General features: G+C 39.2%; 5 protein-coding genes across 5 annotated transcripts; 2 read left to right on the forward strand and 3 right to left on the reverse strand.

Annotated features, from left to right (window-relative positions):
• Window positions 1–28: 28 nt before the first annotated feature.
• On the reverse strand, window positions 29–3,270 carry LOC18024476 (pto-interacting protein 1). The gene is made up of 8 exons (XM_006406671.2): window positions 3,123–3,270; window positions 2,437–2,551; window positions 2,098–2,348; window positions 1,776–1,902; window positions 1,381–1,654; window positions 1,012–1,144; window positions 623–709; window positions 29–371 (listed from the first exon to the last, which is right to left on the reverse strand). The coding sequence occupies exons 2-8, from the start codon at window positions 2,516–2,518 to the stop codon at window positions 231–233; spliced, it is 1,095 nt and encodes a 364-aa protein (XP_006406734.1). The 5' UTR covers window positions 2,519–2,551; window positions 3,123–3,270; the 3' UTR covers window positions 29–230.
• A 969-nt stretch (window positions 3,271–4,239) lies between these two features.
• LOC18024477 (putative F-box protein At3g17620) lies at window positions 4,240–5,493 on the reverse strand. Its single transcript, XM_006406672.2, has one exon. It carries the CDS (start codon window positions 5,476–5,478, stop codon window positions 4,273–4,275), a length of 1,206 nt encoding a protein of 401 aa, XP_006406735.1. The 5' UTR covers window positions 5,479–5,493; the 3' UTR covers window positions 4,240–4,272.
• Window positions 5,494–6,387: 894 nt separating this feature from the next.
• Window positions 6,388–8,207, forward strand: LOC18024478 (S-adenosylmethionine synthase 2). Its single transcript, XM_006406673.2, has 2 exons — window positions 6,388–6,495; window positions 6,736–8,207. The coding sequence occupies exon 2, from the start codon at window positions 6,766–6,768 to the stop codon at window positions 7,945–7,947; it is 1,182 nt and encodes a 393-aa protein (XP_006406736.1). The 5' UTR covers window positions 6,388–6,495; window positions 6,736–6,765; the 3' UTR covers window positions 7,948–8,207.
• A 54-nt stretch (window positions 8,208–8,261) lies between these two features.
• LOC18024479 lies at window positions 8,262–10,258 on the reverse strand. Its single transcript, XM_024160029.1, is given in 7 exon segments — window positions 8,262–8,524; window positions 8,605–8,767; window positions 8,808–9,094; window positions 9,181–9,246; window positions 9,249–9,355; window positions 9,609–9,738; window positions 10,234–10,258. Coding segments are annotated over 7 exon segments (933 nt in total). The 3' UTR covers window positions 8,262–8,369.
• Window positions 10,259–10,921: 663 nt separating this feature from the next.
• On the forward strand, window positions 10,922–12,937 carry LOC18024480 (methyltransferase-like protein 13). Its single transcript, XM_006406675.2, has 9 exons — window positions 10,922–11,209; window positions 11,304–11,417; window positions 11,615–11,683; window positions 11,790–11,809; window positions 11,894–11,946; window positions 12,069–12,099; window positions 12,182–12,260; window positions 12,373–12,512; window positions 12,706–12,937. Exons 1-9 carry the CDS (start codon window positions 11,032–11,034, stop codon window positions 12,739–12,741), a joined length of 720 nt encoding a protein of 239 aa, XP_006406738.1. The 5' UTR covers window positions 10,922–11,031; the 3' UTR covers window positions 12,742–12,937.
• The last annotated feature ends 25 nt before the right edge of the window (window positions 12,938–12,962 follow it).

The following is a 12,962-nucleotide window of genomic DNA, read 5'->3' on the forward strand; positions in this document are numbered from 1 at the left end:
ATATATCCTTTCCTCGCATATTGTAAAATTAGTAGAAAACTTACATCACAGGCATGATATAACATAAACAAAATAGAGCAACGTTGAGCTTTCCAAGTGAGAGTTTCAGTGAAGTGAGTAGGGTTTTATGAGAGAGATAATAGCCTATTTCACGAATTTACACAAATCGGGTTCAAACAAAAACAAATGAAATAGTGAAGATGAAGCGTGGAAACAGATCGGAGCATATATCAATAAGGGTTGTTCCTGTGTGGAGTCTGAGGAGCAGAGCGAGGAGGATTGAGCAGAGGCTGAAGAGCCTTCACCACTATGCTCATGTTTGGCCTGAAGTCTGCCTCATATTGCACACACAGCGCAGCTACCGCAGCCAGCTGATCATACCCAGTCATAAGAGACAAAACCAAAATCAGACTCAGAGATCATACCCGGATTTTGTTTTATGGTTTAAATACTTAGGTTCTAATGTTAGAAAATGAGATTTTGTATTTCAGTCTAGGCCTACAATAGGGAACACAACAAGAGGGAATCAAAACGAATTCTTTTTGTATTTCTAAAACAGGTCTTGGGGTAAACTGTCTCTACTGAAACGGTGAGAGTAATACAAGTTTATGGATGAAATTACCTTAGCAACAGCTTTGGGAGGATATTCTCCATTTAGTCTTGCATCAACGCACTGCTTCACCTTGTCTTCACTCAGTTTAGGGGTTGCCTGAGACACACAAACGCGTTTTCTTTTAATAATGGTTTTTTTTTTTGGGGAAAGTTCAGAGTATCTAATCTCTCACAATCAAGCAGATTTAAAAAACACCCCCACTTTAATACATAAACATTCCTTCTTTTCTAAAATTGGCAAGCTTTGTTCTTATTCTGATATTTTCTAGTTTAAGCTCTTCTTTTCCCATTCCTAATAGACTGAATAAATGTCTACTTCTAAATTTTTGGTCTTCCTGAAACATTTACTTATAAATATGAGTAAACCAGAATAAGAAGCAGTAGTGTACTAAGCATTACCCATGTCACAAGACTCTGCTGTCCTCTTGGTAAGGTATGATCAACTGGTTTACGACCTGTGAGGAGCTCTAGCAGAACAACGCCAAAACTGTAGACATCACTCTTTGTGCTCAATGTTCCTGTCATTGCATACCTGAAATAAAGAACCAACAAATGTTAAAGACTCTAGTTTGGTCAATTAGAGGACATACTGGACACACAACAACGTTAAGGTATGACAAAATGATCATCAAAGCTTAATCTAAGGAAGGACTTAGTATCTAATAACAAACGTCTCTGAACAAGATTTGAATGTAACCACATGATTAATCTCAACAAAACAAATCAAATATCACTGTACAAGATAAAGGAAGCAAGTAAAGCGCTTACTCTGGAGCGTGGTAGCCAAAGGTTCCCAGCACACGAGTTGAGTGAAGGCGTGCAGCCATGTCAGGGGCTTGATTGGACAGATCGAAATCAGCAATCTTGGCAACATCATCGTCAAACAGAAGTACGTTGCTGGATTTGATGTCTCGGTGGATAACATGAGGGTTTGCCTTCTCATGCAAGTACTCGAGTCCTCTAGCCGCACCAACAGCAATTTTGACTCTCTGGTGCCACGACAGAACAGGACCTGGCTGTGCTCCTTTGACACCTTTTCGACCTGCACAAAAAAAAGTCACCATGTTTCATTAGTTCTTCCTCCAAATGGCGTGCATCCTCCTTCGATTATAGTTTCAAATGTTCAAGTCTTACTTAATCAAAGTTTTACATTAGTAGCTTACCATGAAGAATATCATGAAGAGATCCATTAGGAGCATATTCATAAGCAAGAACACGGAGTGGGCCATCAACGCAATATCCCAGAAGCGCAACAACATTGTCTTGTCGCAATCTTGAAACCATTGATACCTGTTAAAGTACCTTATGTGAGTAACAAAGCCAAAAATTTGACAAAACAACCTCAACAGAGTAACTTCGCGCTGAAATAATAGAGTAGAGGAGTATAAGGCCTACTAGGATCGGTATCCAACAAATGCAAAGAATTCGTTCAATATGAGATGAAGGCCGAAACAAGACTGCAATGATCTACTAAGTAGCATCTACCTGTGCAAGAAATTCTTGATCCGGTTGCTTACTGGAATCCAGTTTCTTAATGGCAGCTGCCTTACCGCTTTTGAGAACACCGTAAAACACTCTGCCATATGAGCCCTCACCAATCAACGACTTTGAACCATAGTTATCGGTTATATCCTTCAACTCATCTGCTGGGATGGCCGGAACAGCGATAGGCTGCATCTGAATGACTGGCGGGTACTTTGGCGGATCTGCCCTTTGATGGTGACCTCCATTGTAACCTAAACAACAGTTGAGAAAAGTTTCATTAAACTGAAGAAAAATACTGGTATGAATGAAGCAGTTGAATACAGGGGTAAACTAAGCTACCTGCTGCGTTGTGCACTGGCTTTGGTCCTGTTTCAGCGACTCTACGGAAATCCTCACCACCACAACAACCAAAGCAGCTCATTACGCTTTTTTTCTCTCAGACCAACTTACAAAACTGTACAAGTATAACGCGAAACGTCAGCAAACAGGTTTCCTAACATCAGTGGTTTTGTTTTGCAGAACAAGAATTTTGAGCTAGAGAAACATTAATTGCAAAACAGAAATTAGGCATGGGAATTCCAATTATAGGGTTTAAGCAAGCAACAGAGACAGTCTAATCGAATAAATCAAACGGAAACAGATTCTTCACAGAAACAGATTCTTCACAGAAACAGATTCTTCACAGAAACAGATTCTACATCATACAGAGTAAAATCGTTTTTACGGCCATGATCATGTTTCTTCATAAGTGCATAATTCGATCGAAAATTCACACACTAACGAGACGACCGAGACATTTGGTGACCTAGAATATCACAAGTCAACGATCGTAACCCGTAAAATGGATTTCAAGCCAAAATAACTATAAATAAACTCCGATAAATCCGTTTACAGTAACTAAATCGGCATGGAAAATCGAACACTTAATGAAAAAAAGAAACAAAAAAATCCGATTAAAAATTGATGTACGAACATAAAAGGATAAAATGGAAATCCATGAAGAAGAAGAAGAAGAAAATATTTACCTGTTCCAAAAATCGCAAAAGAGAAAAGATGAGACGAATCGCTGAAGCCGGATGTTTTTTTCTATCGTGTTCGTCGTAGGGTTGGTGAAGCTTACGCTTAAGGAAGGCAGACTTTTCTTCCCGGCGGAAAATTTACAGTAAATGATATATAGGGTGGAGCAGAGGCGCACGATAGCTACTTGTACTAGTCTGAGTCTCCCCTTGCCTTCTATTTGATTTATTTTACTATTTCGTGTTTAGAGGTCCAAAAGTCTTTAATCTACTAATTAAATTAGCCATTTGATTAAATCTAACTGGTCGATAATTTCATATAATTTTTTTTTGGGAAATGAAGTGATTAAACAATAACAGTCAATATGTGTACAATGGGTAATTTTGGCTTGGTAACTAATGTGAGAGCTCAAGCTTTTTTTACCTGGGATAAATTTGTGTGAGACAAATAAATAATACCGAGATGAATCATGTAAGCATGAAGCATCTTGTTTTTGAAGATTATTGATCTAAAAATAATTGTAAATACTGTGATATAATTCGGTCAATATGTGTACACTGGGTAATTTTGGCTTGGTAATTAATGTGAGAGCATCAAGCTTTTTTCACCAGGGGTTGAATTTGTGTGAAACAAAATAAATAATACCGAGATGAATCATGTAAACATCTTGTTTTTGAAGATTATTGATCTAAAAAATAATAGTAAGTACTGTGATATAATTCGGTCAATATGTAAAGCGAGTCTCTTTTGACCATCAAAGGCGATCGTGTTCTTTGTGATATTTGGTCGTCGGGTTTACAAGTCAACAACCACCTCGAAGTTTTCGCATCTGTCTCACCTTAATTTCCACCATCTTTTCCTTTTCTTTTAAATTCAAAGTGAACAAACTTATTACATACAATGTAATTAAAAAAAAAAAAAAACAACAAACATAGGCTTGTATTGGCTTATACAACAATAAACAACCAAACACCCTTCAATTCCCTTTGTGAGGAGATTAAAAACCACTCTTATCCATTGCCCAAGCGTACACAATTGTCTAAATAAAACCATATTGTCTGATTTGTTTTTTTGTTTTATCCACATATTAACTCAACAAAAAATTAGTTGATTAATCTTGTCCAAACAAGACATAAATGTTGAGTAATCGCAAATGGACTATAGACAAAAAAAAATAAAATAATCTATTTTAATTTTCCTTGTGGCACATTGCTTGATTAGGGCTAAGCTTGGAACATAAGAGCACCCAAATGGACGATGTATTTCTGTAGAACTTCCAAGATCCACTTGTCTGAAATACCCATCCTCTCCAATGATATAAGCTATGTTGCGATCGAACCAATCATCATCTTCATCGTCTTTATCAAAAACCACAGCGACTCTATTCTCTTGGTCAATGAAGAAACTTCCTTGTGAAGGTCCAAACTGAACATAAGTGAGTGGTATCATATCCACTGCTAAGAACAACTTGTTCCACCGCACCTCTTTAGGCTCATTCTTAGTCGTAACCCAAATCTTTATACGTGCTGTCTCCTTTCGCTGAAATAACACATCAAGTTGCTCTTCTCTAACACTAGAGAGAGTCACAGTATCTCCAATATAAGAGTGAAACGGGAGACGAAGACGCGGTCCAAACCTCTCTGCTGTAAAATCAAAACAGATCAAGAAATCAGCAATCTCTCCATGTCTGTTGCCTTGACGCTTTTGTTGAGCAAACCAAGAAGTATTTCCGTTGACGGACACGCCACGTGCATAAAACTCTATAAACCACTCGGATGTGACATCAAGAGCCCTCCATGAATTAGACTCTAACTCGTATATTTCGTACTCAACAAATCCATCAAATCCATGTAAACCATCAACAAATCTCAAAATTTTGTAGCTGCGGCATGATTTGCTATTCTGGTATCCAATAGCATACCTGTACCAGTCCAGTCTATCGTGAGGACTTCTTGGCTTGAGCCACAAGGTTTTGCCCGAATATGGATTCCAAACAACGAACCTAGCGTAGTCTTTTGCGATGCATAACAATAATCCGTCGCAGTGATAGACTAGTGATATATCGACTCCATCTGAATCTTCTAGGCTAATAAGCTTACCTTTACGGTCCATAGATGGGTCTACGCCCTTGTGAATTCCATGGAGATCGAGGGTCATTAAATAAACACGAAACTCTATCACCATTACCACCATAAACTCCTTTGCTGCTGCTGCTTTTGCTTGAGCAAGGTGATTCTTTGTAAAGGACCGATCTTTAAATAATGTGTTCCAGTTTTTGCAAGCAGATCGGAATCCTCTCAGAGATTTCATCGGGAGCCTAGAGAACACCTCCTCTGCCAAATCCCTTGGAAGATCAGACATCATCGTCAATTTTGCAGGTAACTTCTTCTTCTCCTCCTTCTTCGTTGCTGCTTTTGCTTGAGCAACGTGCTTCTTTGTAAAGCTCTGATCTTTGGATAAAGTATTCAACTTTTTGCAAGCAGATTGGAATCTGCTCAGAGGTGTCACCGGAAGCCTAGGGAGCAACTTTTTTGTTCTTCTCTGTAATCAGATTTTGAAGATATAGAAACACTAAATGGGCCTTTTAGAATGTATTGGGCTCAAAAATGTGGACCGACAAGACATTCTGATAAGATTTTCCCCAGCGTTATAAGATGGGATTTCGGAAGTTTAATGATTTTCTGGAATTTGAAAGTTTTTTGGTCATATTATGGTTATTTTCCATTTTGGATCGGACAAGATTGACCCTTCGGTCTAATTTAACAACATAGCCGACACTACTACGTACCAAAGATGAGAAAAAAAAGGAAGAATTCTATGTTGTCTTTTTGCCGGTAGGCCCAGTGGACCCTTCACTAAAAGAGTAAAGAGACAGCCTGTGTGACTGACTCTTTGTCTATGTGTATCTCTATTTCATTCCCCAACTGCCCCATCCGGTTTCCCGGTAATTAACTCACCGACACAAACACCATCCCAAAGATTTACATTGCTTAAAAATATCTAGCAATTATATAGATGATTTTTTTGTTGTAGTACCATATTTAAATCTCCTTAAATTTGATTTTTATTCGACAACTATTATTACAATAGTAATTCGCGATCTTCATTAGATGCTGTCTAGTTGTACTTGCACGCGGTGACCCAGTTAAGCAAATCCAACGGTTGAAACTTAGCTTTCTTTTATAGATCTAATCTGAACCGTCAGATATCTGGATCTCATTTTCTCTGAACAGAGTGGGAATGAATCTAGACGAAATTACGATCTTACACCACTTTTCATAGCTTCGTATATATAAAGCTTATACGCTCTTCCTTCTCCTTCGTACCACTACATTCCTTTCGCAGCCTCCATTTACGTATCTCTCATTCTTCTCCCTTTAGGTATGCAATCTCTGCGTTTCTCTGTTTCTGTTATCTCATCGGTTGAATTTTGATTGACTGTTAATTATATAGTTTTGAATCGAATTGCTGTCTGGTTCGACGAGCTTTTTAGATTGTTGATCTGTATCGTTTTCTAGATCTGGCTAGTGATCTCGATTCCAATTTCATTACTATATTGAAGTTTCTTATTTGTTTATACTGAATTTTTTCATTGATAAATGCTTGAAATTCTTTTGCTAGGTTGTTTGTTTTTCGAATCCGACGGAAAAAATGGAATCTTTTTTGTTTACCTCTGAGTCTGTCAACGAGGGACATCCAGACAAGCTCTGTGATCAGATCTCCGACGCAATCCTCGACGCTTGTCTCGAGCAAGACCCCGAGAGCAAAGTCGCTTGCGAGACCTGTACCAAGACCAACATGGTCATGGTCTTCGGCGAAATCACCACCAAGGCTAACGTCGATTACGAGAAGATCGTCCGTAAAACTTGCCGTGAAATCGGATTCGTCTCCGACGACGTTGGTCTAGACGCTGATAACTGCAAGGTCCTCGTCAACATCGAGCAGCAGAGTCCAGACATCGCACAAGGTGTCCATGGCCATCTCACGAAGAAGCCAGAGGAGATCGGAGCTGGTGACCAAGGTCACATGTTCGGCTACGCCACCGACGAGACTCCTGAGCTCATGCCGCTTAGCCATGTCCTCGCTACTAAGCTTGGAGCCAAGCTCACTGAAGTTCGCAAGAACGGGACTTGCGCGTGGCTGAGACCAGATGGTAAGACTCAAGTCACAGTTGAGTACTTTAACGAGAACGGAGCTATGGTCCCTGTCCGTGTCCACACTGTTCTCATCTCGACGCAGCACGACGAGACAGTGACCAACGACGAGATCGCAGCTGATCTCAAGGAGCACGTGATCAAGCCAGTGATTCCAGAGAAGTACCTTGACGAGAAGACCATCTTCCATCTCAACCCATCTGGTCGTTTTGTGATCGGAGGTCCTCACGGTGACGCTGGACTCACTGGCCGTAAGATCATCATCGACACTTACGGTGGATGGGGTGCACACGGAGGTGGTGCTTTCTCCGGTAAGGATCCGACCAAGGTCGATAGGAGTGGTGCTTACATCGTTAGGCAAGCAGCTAAGAGCATTGTAGCTAGTGGGCTAGCGAGGCGGTGCATTGTGCAAGTCTCATACGCCATTGGTGTCCCTGAGCCATTGTCTGTGTTTGTGGACAGCTATGGAACCGGGAAGATTCCAGACAAGGAGATTCTTGAGATTGTGAAGGAGAGTTTTGATTTCAGGCCAGGGATGATATCTATTAACTTGGACTTGAAGAGAGGAGGTAATGGTAGGTTCTTGAAGACTGCTGCTTATGGTCACTTTGGAAGGGACGACCCTGATTTCACCTGGGAGGTTGTGAAGCCACTCAAGTCTAACAAGGTCCAAGCTTGAGAACCTGAACCAAATCTCAGGTGTAGCCACTGTTTCACGCCTGTCCAGATTCAGTCGCGGTCTCTGTATTTTTAGGCTCTTTCTGGGCTTTTTAGTTTCAACTCTGAGAATGGGTTTAATTATTTTTTCTTTTCAACTTTGAAGAAAGAAGTCTTTTGAGTATTATTTATTTGTTATTGTTGTGGGGAAAGTTAAATCATATTTTGTATTTTCTTGCTTCTTTTGAGAAAGATCATTATATAAAAGAGTATTCGATATTACCATCCTTTGTTTGTATTCTAATTGTCAAAGATTTTTAGCTTCAGATTCAAAAGAATCCGACAACATTTTTGACGAGTCGTCTCAATCACAGAGCCAAACAAGACTGAAAGATAGAAGACAACCAAATCTGACTTTGAGGGAAAACATGATGAGATCAGACATCAGAGTGCACTAGTGATTCCATGAACGCAGACATCAGCTTCAACGAGACAGACATCTTTGAGCAACAAGCCACTGTTTGGCTGGGTCAAATAAACCATGGATACATATTTCACCCATCCGTTCTCCAAGCTCGTTCGAGTGAACCATTTAGTAACTGTAAACCAAGACACAAGTTACAAGTGAGCGGATTCACATTTCATACAAGCATCAACAACTGAGTTTCTTGGATGTTACCTTTCCCTGCGATGTGCCTGCCTTGAAGCTGATAAAATATTCGTATTGTAAACTCTGCAAATATCTTTGTACCGTCTGAAACGGTTTCAGGATCTGCGAGAATCAAATAGACAGAAAGATGAGTTCCTGTTCCTTGCTTCGTTCCACTCGGATAAAACCGTATCTTCCTGCATTAAAACGGTTGAGTAGCGTTAAAGCATTACGCTATGGTTTTTTGGGATTGTTACTAAATAAGTTGTTACCACACTTTCTTTGTCTAACTTGGAGAAATTCTCGATTTTCCAGACGTGTTTAGAGCTAGTAGCATCTTTAATCATTGATAAACACTCTCCTCTCCCACTTCTTCTCTCCTTGGAAACAAATACATCAGCTCCAAACATACATGTGTCTTCCAAGAGGTATCCGTTTGAGGCATCAAAGAAGGTACTGGTAGGGATGAATTTATCGAATCCCCATCCACTCTTTACCGTATGGAATCGTCTCTCTTTTCCTGCAACACGAAAATGCATATTAGAGAGGATGAGAAAAAGAAAAAAAAGAGATATTGAAGAAGTGAAAAGAAGTTATGAATCTTACCTTGTAGGATCAAATAACTATCTTTGTTTTGATCTAGCAAAAACAAATACAGACGGAAAACAGCGAAACCTCCCACCCTGGACCTAATGAACTAGAGTCCGCGAGAGCCAAATAAACAGAAACATGATCTTTCATGTTCTTGCTCTTGTTTCCATTTGGATACAGGACCAGTTTCCTGCAAGAACAGCCACATACATATTCTGTTAGATATATGCTAAGACCAAAACAATGTAAGTTACTAAATTCAGGGTATTTGATTGGACAACAGAGAAAATAGAAACAAATATGGTCCCATATTCACATGTTGTGTAATAATAATGACGAGCGATACCAGACACATGTTAATGATGATAAATCTTTAATCTAAAAAGGTTGGTTAATAACTAAAGAGAGAAGAAGAAGAAAGTTGTGTAACAATGATGCCATACCAGTTGTAGCCTCCAGCTTCAAAGCTCTCTGTTTCGTATCTCTCTATAGCGTGCTTTGTAAGGAGTGAGAAAGACTCTATCTTGACCGTGTAATGCGTTGGTGGGCCATCAGAAACAGACTTTATAATTTCTGCAATGATACATCTAACAAAAAGTTATTTTTGAGAAAAAAATAACTTTAAACTATAAGTGAAAAGAAGAATGAATTTAATAGGTTGTGATCACAAAAACACAATAAGAGTTTTCTTTTTGCAAATTTCAAGTCTGATCATTATCTTAACCATGAGGTCTTTAAATACACATAGGAGATCGATCCTACAAAGAAGGAGATAAGAAAGTGGGAAGAGGGAAGTGGAGAGTGGAGATTACTGGCCCTATGATTAAGCATAAATTAAAAGATTTCATTAACAATAAAATTAACAATTAATCAGTCCCATCAGAATTCAATAATATTCTTCACAAGAAAACAGGGCAACAAGAAAAGATGATATTATGGGAAGGTTGAAATAATAGAGTTTGGAGGAAGTAAACAAGAGGCTCATATGCACATATACATACACGTTTAACTGTTGGTAAGTCCGTGTATAAGCTAAGTGAAAAATATAGAGAGAAAGAGAGATGATACCATCATGATCTCCGAAACTGGCCATGAGAAGATTTGCAGAAATCAGAAAGGAATATGCAGATAAGAATATGCAGATAAGCGTCACTCTATTAACTTTCTATATATAGATTGCATCTGGAAACAAAAACCCTGTTTAGGATCAAACCTTTTATACTTTGCTTGAAAGGGTTTAACCTTTTGCATGCATGAAGACTTGAAAGGGTTTAACCTTTGCCTCCCACAAACAAAGGGATTCCAAAACGGAACGAAGTGCATTGCACATATATCATTGGAGAGAAACAAACAACAATAAGAGTATATATTAAACAAACGATCAAGGCAGGTGTTTTGAAAGCAACTTCCTGATCAACAATTCCTCTGCTTTTGACACTCAAAACAAAACAGTGTTATTGGTAATGCATAAAATGAGACAGAAGAGTATTCGGGTTAAATTTCGGTTAAAGCTTAATTAGACTGTTGTAATCAAACAAACCGGAAAATGGGTCTTGTATTAATCCGATCCGACACTCATGACACGTGACTTTATTACAAAGGTCTTCACTAGTGTGTGGTCTCCAGTATCCAATTATTCTCTCTCTCTCTCTCTCTCTCTCTCTCTCTCTCTCTCTCTCTCTCTCTCTCTCTCTCTCTCTCTCTCTCTCTCTCTCTCTCTCTCTCTCTCTCTCTCTCTCTCTCTCTCTCTCTCTCTCTCTCTCTCTCTTTACCCTTCGTTTGATCAGAGGAAACAGAGAAAAAAAAAAAGAAAAGAAAACGAAATCGGTTAGTGTGTGATTACTTACGACGGAGAAGAAGAAGACAATGGCGACAGAGACGTCGACGCAATCTTACAGCGAGCAGTGGTACTGGGACGATCGCTACTCGAACGAATCTGAGCCGTTCGATTGGTACCAGAAGTATTCTGCCTTGGCTCCTCTCATCAATCTCTACGTCCCTCGCCGTAATCACCCAGTCCTCGTCATTGGCTGCGGAAACTCAGGTACATAGCGACGAAAGTCTCTATATTTAAAAAATCTTTCTTTACAAAAATTTCTGGATCCGTCTGATTTTGTTGTTTCGAATTTCCGATGCAGCGTTCAGCGAGGGAATGGTGGATGATGGGTACGAGGATGTTGTCAATATCGACATTTCCTCTGTGGTGATCGATTCCATGATCAAGAAATACTCTGACCGTCCTCAGCTCAAATGTACGTACGTCTCTTTTGTTTTTACATTTGTGATTTCTTCTGCTGCTTGCTTAATGTTAAGCGTGCGAGATATTGACAGAAGAACTGTTCCGATTCCTACAAGTTTATTTCCATGTATCTTCGTCTGCCTTGGTCGCTTAGTTACTAGATTTAGCGTAATTTTTTTTTTTTTTTGTATTTTTGATCGTGTGAAACAGATTTGAAGATGGATGTGCGTGATATGAAGGCCTTTGAATCTGATTCTTTTGATGCTGTAATTGATAAAGGTATATTATTAGTACATGTTTGATTCCCATTATCATCCCAGTTCACTCTGTTTCATGCAATAACATATTGGACTTTTCTTGTGTGTGTGTGTGTGTATATTTTCAGGAACCTTAGACTCCATTTTGGTGAGTGAGGACTGCTTTCTCTTTACTTATGCAATCTCTACATTCTGATTTCTCACTGAAAGTCTAATCCTTTTTCTTGTTCAGTGTGGGAGCAATTCGAGGCAATACTCAACACAAATGCTTGAGGAGGTTTGGAGGTACTAAATCAGCAATCTATGGCATGAATGTTGAATGGTTTTCTTTATTCGTTCTGGCTTCTCCTTGTATATTTCTTTCTTGATCCTTCCAAATATAATGAAACAGTTGATGAAAACTATAGGGTTCTCAAGGATAAAGGAGTCTATATCTTGGTAAAATCTTCATATCCGGGCTTATGATTATGTGTTTCTGTTTGTTGAATGCACACATTGACTTTAAGCAGGTTCTCTGCAGATTACATATGGAGCTCCAAATTACCGTCTTCGGCTGTTTAAAGAATCGTGCTCTTGGACAACCAAACTGCATGTGATAGGTTTAGCTATATAATTCAGAAACCATGATTTGATTCATATCTGGGAATATGCCTCTTGTAATATTTGTGTATTCTAGCTAAGACTTGCTGTGTTTTTTTTTTTTCTTTGCAGACAAAAGTTTGACCGAACAACCACTAGAAACGCCAAAATGGGAACTCACAAAACCCATTGCTCTAGATGCTGAGGAAGATTCAGTGGAATCGGCAATTGGCAAAAGTCCTGATGTTCATTACATCTATGTCTGTACTAAGGTGCGTGCAGTTTGATCCTCCTCCATTGTTTTCTTTAGCCTTTTAGCTAAGATGATGTTTCTATGTCTCTGGAGAACCATTTGCATCCGGCTTTATCTCATGATATGTTCCACATATATCACGCAAATCGATCTCATCTACAAACTCGGTCTGAGTTTCACCTGTGTCGTTGTTCATTTGAAAATTGTCTCAGGATGAGTCGTTGAAGGTGGAGGCAGATGCAGTCTAAAGTCATTGGAATCTTTTTGTGCATTTCGCTTCGAAGTTCGAACATATAGGTCCTACAAGGACTAAGTTTTGTCTTTGTTTGTATTTTTTGTGCAAGAGTGAAGACGATCATATCTTGGGTTCATGTTGACTGCGTAATTAGAGGAGGAACAAAAATCATAATTGTTTTAGCAACGAGAAATCGTGGTCAAGTGGCTTACGGCCTTAACACCGATTGATGGC

Source organism: Eutrema salsugineum, unplaced genomic scaffold, assembly GCF_000478725.1.
Source record: "Eutrema salsugineum unplaced genomic scaffold, Eutsalg1_0 scaffold_13, whole genome shotgun sequence".
Classification (NCBI taxonomy): Eukaryota; Viridiplantae; Streptophyta; class Magnoliopsida; order Brassicales; family Brassicaceae; genus Eutrema; species Eutrema salsugineum.

Coding starts and splice junctions, on each gene's coding strand:
- LOC18024477 (XM_006406672.2), bottom strand. CDS start 5,478: ATGATGTCTGATCTTCCAAGGGATTTGGCAGAGGAGGTGTTCTCTAGG.
- LOC18024478 (XM_006406673.2), top strand. CDS start 6,766: ATGGAATCTTTTTTGTTTACCTCTGAGTCTGTCAACGAGGGACATCCA.
- LOC18024480 (XM_006406675.2), top strand. CDS start 11,032: ATGGCGACAGAGACGTCGACGCAATCTTACAGCGAGCAGTGGTACTGG. Junction 11,210..11,303: donor CATTGGCTGCGGAAACTCAG/GTACATAGCGAC, acceptor TTTCCGATGCAG/CGTTCAGCGAGGGAATGGTG. Junction 12,261..12,372: donor AACCAAACTGCATGTGATAG/GTTTAGCTATAT, acceptor TTTTCTTTGCAG/ACAAAAGTTTGACCGAACAA.
- LOC18024476 (XM_006406671.2), bottom strand. CDS start 2,518: ATGAGCTGCTTTGGTTGTTGTGGTGGTGAGGATTTCCGTAGAGTCGCT. Junction 1,903..2,097: donor ATCAAGAATTTCTTGCACAG/GTAGATGCTACT, acceptor GTACTTTAACAG/GTATCAATGGTTTCAAGATT. Junction 1,655..1,775: donor TCTTCATGATATTCTTCATG/GTAAGCTACTAA, acceptor TTTTTTGTGCAG/GTCGAAAAGGTGTCAAAGGA.